This window comes from Sphaeramia orbicularis, chromosome 3 (assembly GCF_902148855.1).
Source record: "Sphaeramia orbicularis chromosome 3, fSphaOr1.1, whole genome shotgun sequence".
Classification (NCBI taxonomy): Eukaryota; Metazoa; Chordata; class Actinopteri; order Kurtiformes; family Apogonidae; genus Sphaeramia; species Sphaeramia orbicularis.
Window position 1 is genome coordinate 53,708,754 of NC_043959.1, and position 7,686 is coordinate 53,716,439.

General features: G+C 36.7%; 1 protein-coding gene across 1 annotated transcript; it reads right to left on the reverse strand.

Annotated features, from left to right (window-relative positions):
• Positions 1 to 444: 444 nt before the first annotated feature.
• Positions 445 to 7,180, reverse strand: LOC115417084 (ephrin-B2a-like). Its single transcript, XM_030131058.1, has 5 exons — positions 6,800 to 7,180; positions 5,183 to 5,466; positions 4,222 to 4,314; positions 2,170 to 2,286; positions 445 to 1,410 (listed from the first exon to the last, which is right to left on the reverse strand). Exons 1-5 carry the CDS (start codon positions 6,925 to 6,927, stop codon positions 1,019 to 1,021), a joined length of 1,014 nt encoding a protein of 337 aa, XP_029986918.1. The 5' UTR covers positions 6,928 to 7,180; the 3' UTR covers positions 445 to 1,018.
• Positions 7,181 to 7,686: the final 506 nt, after the last annotated feature.

Here is a 7,686-nt window from a genome sequence, read left to right on the forward strand (position 1 = left end):
ATCTCCGCTCTCACTGGTTTAGAGAAGCACACAGTCTGATTAAAAGATAAGTATCTCATCTAAACTATTTTACAAAACAGTTCTATCATATCATGTCAACCATGAAGAGTTTTGTAGCGATAACAGTAATACGAGGGCTGTTCAATAAGTTCATGGCCTCACCCAGAAATACTGGTTGTTATAATACAGGATGTTACATTCTTTCATGATGGGATAGTGATGTTTGAACATCGATGGACCAAGTGCATTGCTGTAAATGGAGATTATGTTGAAAAATAAAATATAAATTATCAGTCTGTGTTGTTCAGTTCTGGGTGAGGCCATGAACTTATTGAACGGCCCTCGTATATAGACATATCAAATGAGGTAAAATGGAACGTAGTAATGAAATGAGCACTAAATATTTTAAAAGATGAAAAAAATTTGGGGCGACACTGATCGGTGTGACTTGTTTAGATTGATTTACTTCAATATGAAACACAAAATTATTAAAAATCACAGCTCAACAAATCAATAAATAGCATTTCAAACACACAGATTAAAACACAAAAATCAGCATCAACAAATGTTTAAGTGCTAACAAATTTAGTGTGTTGTCCTGTATATTTCGCAGATTTCTCCTTAAAGTATCTATGCTACGTTTTTACTGTACAAACAGTATGATGCCATATTAAGTGACAACTAAATACATTTTCCTCTTAAAAAAAACAAACCAAAAAAAAAAACAAAAAACCAAAGATAAAGGACACAAGTATTTTATAAGATCTGATGATTCTTTGATTGTCTTTTCACTAGAAAAAATGTCAAAGAAACAATAATATTTTATGCACTTGGTTGTCTGTAATAAACTTATTATTTATGTAATACAGCTCTCCAAAAGGTTGGTCACACTTAAAACAAATCATTAAACTGTGCCTTTATGGAAGTGACCTAAGCATCTTCCTTAAAAGTCAAAATTTAGGATTAATATAGTTGTTTTTTTTTTTTTTTTAGAAAAATGGCACTACTTCAGCAAATTTTAGACTTTGTAGTAGATGTTTGTGGCGCTCTGGGGTGTTATTTCCTGAACTATGTACACAGGGGGGCCATAGTCACTGGTCGTACGCTCATAATGACGGCAGATCATGCTGTCCGAAGCTCTCAGAGGAAAGACAACATCGCTGCGGTCTGAGCCCATGTTGTCACTGCTGATGCTGTCCCGTTTCGGTACAGCCAAAGTGTTGAGGGACACGGAGGCCGACTGCTGGCTATCTGGGACACAGCGACGACGGCGGTACCTCCACAACAGGACAATGAGAATTATGATGACCAGAAGGAGGATCACACAGCCGGAGACAACCCACATGAGCGGTCCTGGCTCAGAGCCCCCGTTGCCACTGGGGTTTGTTTGTCCCGTTTCTGAGCTCGCGTCTGTCATTAGAAAGAAAGGAGAGGCAGAAAAGGAAGGAGAAACAGGGATGAAAGATTAAATTAGGACAAGCCGCACATAGCTGTGAAAACAATTTCACTCATTTTACACCCCGGGACAGCCTGATTAGTGTTAACATAAAGAAAACCAATGTCAAAACCAAACACTGGAGAATATGTTTTAATCATTAGTGTCATTCTGGAAAACAGCTTGGTGCCTTTATGTGACAATGAATGGGGCAACGAGTCATGATCAGTTTGAATACAGCAAAATACTGAAGTGGTAATAACACTGCCTCCTCATCTCTTGACAACTGTGTTTATATTCAGGCTATATGATATTGCTCATTTGCAACAAAATAGGTGGTCAAACTAATCTAAATATGTCGCTGTGAGAATTATATTATTACCAAATTAAAGAGGAAGCATTGTCAATAAACATAGTGTACCAGAATGTAAAAACACATGTACAAAATGTTCCCTGACAGCTGTAAATGGAACCATGAGACTGGTCATGCTGACTTTAATTAAAGTAAAATGTAAATTCAATCTTTTCCTACCCTTAGAAAACATGAGCTAAAACTGTGTTAGCCTTGCATGACTAAAATACATTTTTCAGTGTATTATTCTGAGTATCTATTCAGACTAACTGAATATACAAAAACAGTGCTAAAATGTAACAAACTCAAAAAGAGTCAAACAAATAAAAAAGTAAATATAAAAAGTACAACGTATATCATTACTTTTCGTTTGTTTGCGTACCAGATTTGCTTTTAACATCTGTCTGTTTCGTGGAAGGATCCTTGGCCTTGGACTTTGGTCGTGTGGGTGGAAATCTAGTGGGTGACTCCTGCAGTGTTGAAGGTGGGTCTGAAGGACCTGAAAAACAATTAAGTGCTTAACAGATAATCACATCTGTGCACACCATGTTGTGCTGAGTGTGTATTCAGTATTGTTATGATAAACTGAATGACCCCAGGAAGAATATCTGCTTCTATGTAAAAGCTAATGGAGATCTAAACAAACAATGAGTAACATTTCTCACATTTAACTTAGGCTAAGTGAGGTGATATAATGTGAAACTGTTTCCAGTGCAATCCGGCCCCTTGCAGCTTCTTTTTTTTTTTTTTTTTTTTTTTGATTGAACAGTCATTCAGGCAACAGCATGTCACAGAAGACGCACATAAACCATTTTCTTACCTCAGTAATTGAGAAGAGTTCTGTTTTGAGTCAAAACCGAGACTTCACTGGAAAAACTACGTCTAATCTAATGCCAACACTTTTTCTACCAACACATGCATTAGACATAACTGAAAACAACGAATTCATGCTGCGGTTTGGAGAAAAAAAAAAAGAAATGTAAGAAAAAAATCACAGACTTAAACAAGGGGAGATCAGAGTATTCAAATGACATGCTGAAGGAAAAATGGGAGGTTTACAGCAAACAGGAAATCAGAATACGTTACAAATGACTGAAACCACAGAAACTCCATAGATTTTTGAGTTTATTAGTATCATTTCTGGTGTCACTGAATGATTATTGAGAACCAGAATGTTCAGGATTTCACTTCAAGTTATCACACTATATATTAATGTCCTTTCAGCAGATGTGTTTTTGGGTCAAATTTACACCTAACATGATTAGTATCATTACAGAGCATAAAAATGACACCTATTCTGTATTGTATTTTTAAAGGTGTTGTATCTGTATATAAATATAAATCCACAAATAGCACTTGTAACTCCTGTGACATCCAAACTGACTGACAGCACATTTAATACCAGGACAAGCACGGAATTACTACTAAATCTGACTTATTAATCTCCTCTGTAAATATTTGTTTACACCAGTTATGTTAGTAAACACAGGAGGAAAACAGCCTGATGCTTTCATGATTAGATGAGAAACACACGAAATGCAGATTTTTCATCTCTGAGTCAAACTCCTGAATTATGTATATGAAGAATCCTTAAGGGTTTTTTTTTTCCTGTAAAATTACAGCTTACAGTTTTAAGTAGTTTCAAACACACACAGTAATATGGCATCCTGTCTGACTTCTGTGATCATGTGCAGCTCAGTACAGTGTCTTAAATTTGTTGGTATACTGATAAAAATAAAGAACATTGAAAAAACTGTATGTTGTGTGAATAGTGGAAAAAAAGGGTCAAGAAATCATTTAATTGAGTGGTGTGTAGTCTATCTATCTATCTATCTATCTATCTATCTATCTATCTATCTATCTATCTATCTATCTATCTATCTATCTATCTATCTATCTATCTCATATTACTGCTACTTTTGCAACAATCAACTAATTTCATATTAATAGTTTAGATAAATGTCTCTATAAATATTTTAAGATTGATCAGTGAAGAAGTTCATGATCTGCATTAAATTATAAAGTGTGTGATAAGAGGACAAGATCATGAAAACGATTGCCTATTCTGGTGTTCATGGGGGGTCGGGGAGGCTTATTGACATCCAGTCAGTCCAAATTGCATGCAAGATAATACTAATGGCCTTAAGCTGCCAGGGGGTTGAATTGGGGATTTGAGAATATTCATGACATTAATCTCTCCAAAAGAGAATGAATAGATGAACATGATTATCTGACCTCTCAATAAATCCAAAGAGGGGAGCTATTATTGCATAATATGTTATTATTGCATTACACTTGTAATAACCTGAATGAAACAATTGTGATTGTTATTTAAGCATTACTGTGTGTGTGTGTGTGTGTGTGTGTGTGTGTGTAACGCAACTCTCTTTCATTCACACAACCACGTGCTGCCCCATACACATAAAGTACTTACTCTGGCCAACTCTCAACACAAGCTTCATGGATTTGGTTCTGCACACTCCTCCATTAGTGTTATCCAGACCTTGCAGAGAACCAATAGAAGTGGCTAATGCATAGAGAGAGAGGAGGCAGACATAAAACTAGTGTTAACTCTCAAAATTTATGTGCCACACAATTATTAGAATGCAAAATTACTTTAAGGAATGCACAGAAACTTTCTAATATATTTGCAGATGTTGGCCAGTTACTAAATGTTGCATCACACATGCAAGAAGAAGTTCAAAATATCAGATTAGTTTGTATAAGTTTAAAAAGCTCATCACATGCATAGCATCAACACACTGAAACCAAGCTGTAGTGTTAAAAAGCACACACACCGAGAACTCTGTGTCACCCCTGTCAGTCCCGCACACACACACACACACACACACACACACACACACATATACACACACACACACATATACACACACTTAGACTTGTTAGGAGCATTTAGGTCAGATAACAACATCTCGCAGGCTACAAGCTACGTTGCCATGAAAGCTCCCGTCAAATCTGCCTGATGCTGTAAAAGCCTTGTGTGATTTGGGGCATGTAAGCTCTTGGAATCACACTGCCCAGCCAGAGCGAAGTGTGCTGTCAGAGTGTGGCGACGTGGATGAGGCTACATGGTCAGACTTGCTCTCTATCTCATGCATCACTTGCCACTAAGATGCTGGTTTAACTGACAGTGGTCCAAAAACAAGGCCACAGCTTTGATTCTTACATGAACTGACACAGTGAGAGGGAGCCCAAGATGATGGCTTCCTCTTCAGTCAAGAAGAAAAAAATAAATAAATAAAAGAGTTGCTATAGATTCAATTGTTCCACCTGTAGGAACTGTCAGCTTGTGCTTCAGTTCTTTCTATGTTATGCTAAACGTGTACGTACAGGGTAATGGGGACAAAGGTTTGACTCAGGGGTAATTTGCTCACAGGTGATATAATAATCCCTCCCTTTGAGGAACTCCAAACCCCAGAGGTTTGGGCTGAACTCCTGGAACTTGAATGTGAACTTAACGTCCCGGTGAGGTTTGTCACAGTTCAGTAAGGGTGTATCCGTCTTGTCAATGGTGCAGCTCTCCATCTGACGTCTGGAGACCAGGTACACTCGGTAAAACTCCTCCGTTTCCCTGGAGGTGGTGTCTGCCCGGGGACACACAATGTCCATCTTGTCCCCAATCTGAGGATAGAGGACTAGTCCCTTTCCTGGAACGAATCTGTCAGCGAGGAGATAGAACAGTGTTAAGACGACAGTGAGACAATGAGAGTGAGGTCTGTTTTTGTGATGAATCCCAAATAAAGATATGGCATAAGGATCTGAAAATGATTTTGTTGCTAATTAGTCGGTGCTAATGCAAAACTTGTCTGTGGCTAATATTAATTTTTTTAAGCACAATGAAGGACACAGAAAATAAAAACTGCACCTAGAATTACCCTTTTTATAGCTGATTTAATGCTTTTGATTCATTTATAGATTTAACTAGTATTGAACATAAATCAGTTTAATAGTAGTTGTGACATTTATGGAGGGGAGGAGGTAGCACTAAATTGTCTACTTAGCATTAGACACAATTTGAAAATCAATGATCACAATATAAAAAAACCCCAACAAAATCAATTTAAAAAAGTGCAATAATCAATAAATGTCCATACATTTCCAAAGTTGAAGATCTTTAACCCTTTCATGCATACTGGTCACTACAGTGGACAGCTACTCTACAGCTGTTCCCTTGTATATTCATGGGTTTTGTTGTTTCAGTTCCATATCAGCCAACACAGTGGATGCTTATGCACCATCTCATACACTGACATTCATACCATTACTGCAAGTTTATGTTCTTGATAAACCTGATCTGCAGTAGCATGATTGAGTGTAAATCAATTGCAAATTGTTATTAGACTGTAATTAACAGTTTTCTTAAACAAAACGTTTTTGGGTTTTTTTATATTATCTCCATGAAGTGAGTAATAACTAGTATGAGAGTATGATAAAAGGTGAGAAAACATCAGATTAGCTGCATCAAAAATGCTTTTGTTTTATAGTTTTTTTACACTTTATCCCTTTCTGATATTGTATTTTAAAAACATGTTTCTTTGCTTCAAAAATTAAACCCATGGTGTCCAAATGAGTGGGCCTTTTTGTAACTCCATGAAAAATAGATTACTTAATAAAAAAAAAAAAAAAAAAAAAAACAATCACATTGTTTTTTTCATGCCTAAAGAGGAATAAAAACACTCAGGAAAACAATCTTGACTAAGGTTCTCATAATTCATGCATGAAAGGGTTAACCTGATGTGAAACAGATACAGAACAGATCCATACACTGGTCAATACATAACATATGTGTTTAAAAAAAAAAAAAAAAAAGGTTTAAACAATTAAAAGTCAAAATAAGAGACTATTTTTTCCATTAATTAATTACTGAACTAACCAATTAAAACTAGAATTCATCAAGAACTACAAAAACGTCCAAACAGCAGCTTCCTCCATTTCCTTATTAGATCTTAGTACAAGTTCCGTCCCAGTGTGAACCTGAATGATCCACTTACTGTTTATTGGAGCTGCTCCAGTGGATGGACTCCAGAGTGATGGCACGACATGAGCAAATGATGACCAGCAGGATCACGGAACCGCAGCTCCATGTGATTCTTCTCCCCATCACAGGAATAAATCGCATGTAAACGGGCGGCTCGGTATCATAAAACTGAGTCAAAGCAGGACCAAATCTGGTGCCTCTGCATGTCCCCAGTGACTCCCGGTGCGCGCAGAGGACACATTCCTGAGAAAAATCCAAACAAGTTGTGAGTCTTCCCTCTGCACTTGTATGAAATTTTCCACATTGTGCGTAATTGACTAGAAAATCATTCCTGTGACGAAATCCATGTATTGAGGACAGAGATTGTGAGGAGTATTTCAGTCAGTCATCAGCTGACTGGCCGGTCCGCCCATAAAGGCTCCGAGGCTTGTGCGTAAAAGAAGGAGGGGGAGGCGGGCACTTTATTCTGCCCTGAACCTTACTTCACATTTAGACCAAAAAAGAAAAATGTAAGGGTCAAAAATAATATGGAATCTGAAAATTCTTCTCATAAAATGCAACAAAACAAACAAACAAACAAACAAACAAACAAACAAACAAACAAAAAAACACTGTTGAATTGCAAAAAGACAACTACCATAATGTTTTTCTGACCTCATTATTTGCCTCTCTTTTGTGCACATTTTCCTCTAATTCTCTAACTTCTCCCTGTTTAAACATCCATCTTCCTTCTCACTGATGCATTTTACATAGGTCGTTCTATCAGAAAGATTGTATACCTTGTCTTTCCTTATCCTTTATATTTCTTCTATACAGAGTAAACTTTTTGTAGATTTTTTTTTTTTCTAGTTTTGTACATTGTCACTATTTTTTTTTTTTTTTTTTGTATATATTTTCAGT

Bases quoted from the DNA above. Each gene is read 5' to 3' on its own strand.
- LOC115417084 (XM_030131058.1), bottom strand. From the start codon at position 6,927: ATGCGATTTATTCCTGTGATGGGGAGAAGAATCACATGGAGCTGCGGT. The intron at 5,467-6,799 runs GTAAGTGGATCA...CCTCGCTGACAG, and splicing joins TGGAGCAGCTCCAATAAACA to ATTCGTTCCAGGAAAGGGAC. The intron at 4,315-5,182 runs GTGAGCAAATTA...TCTATGCATTAG, and splicing joins GAGGGATTATTATATCACCT to CCACTTCTATTGGTTCTCTG.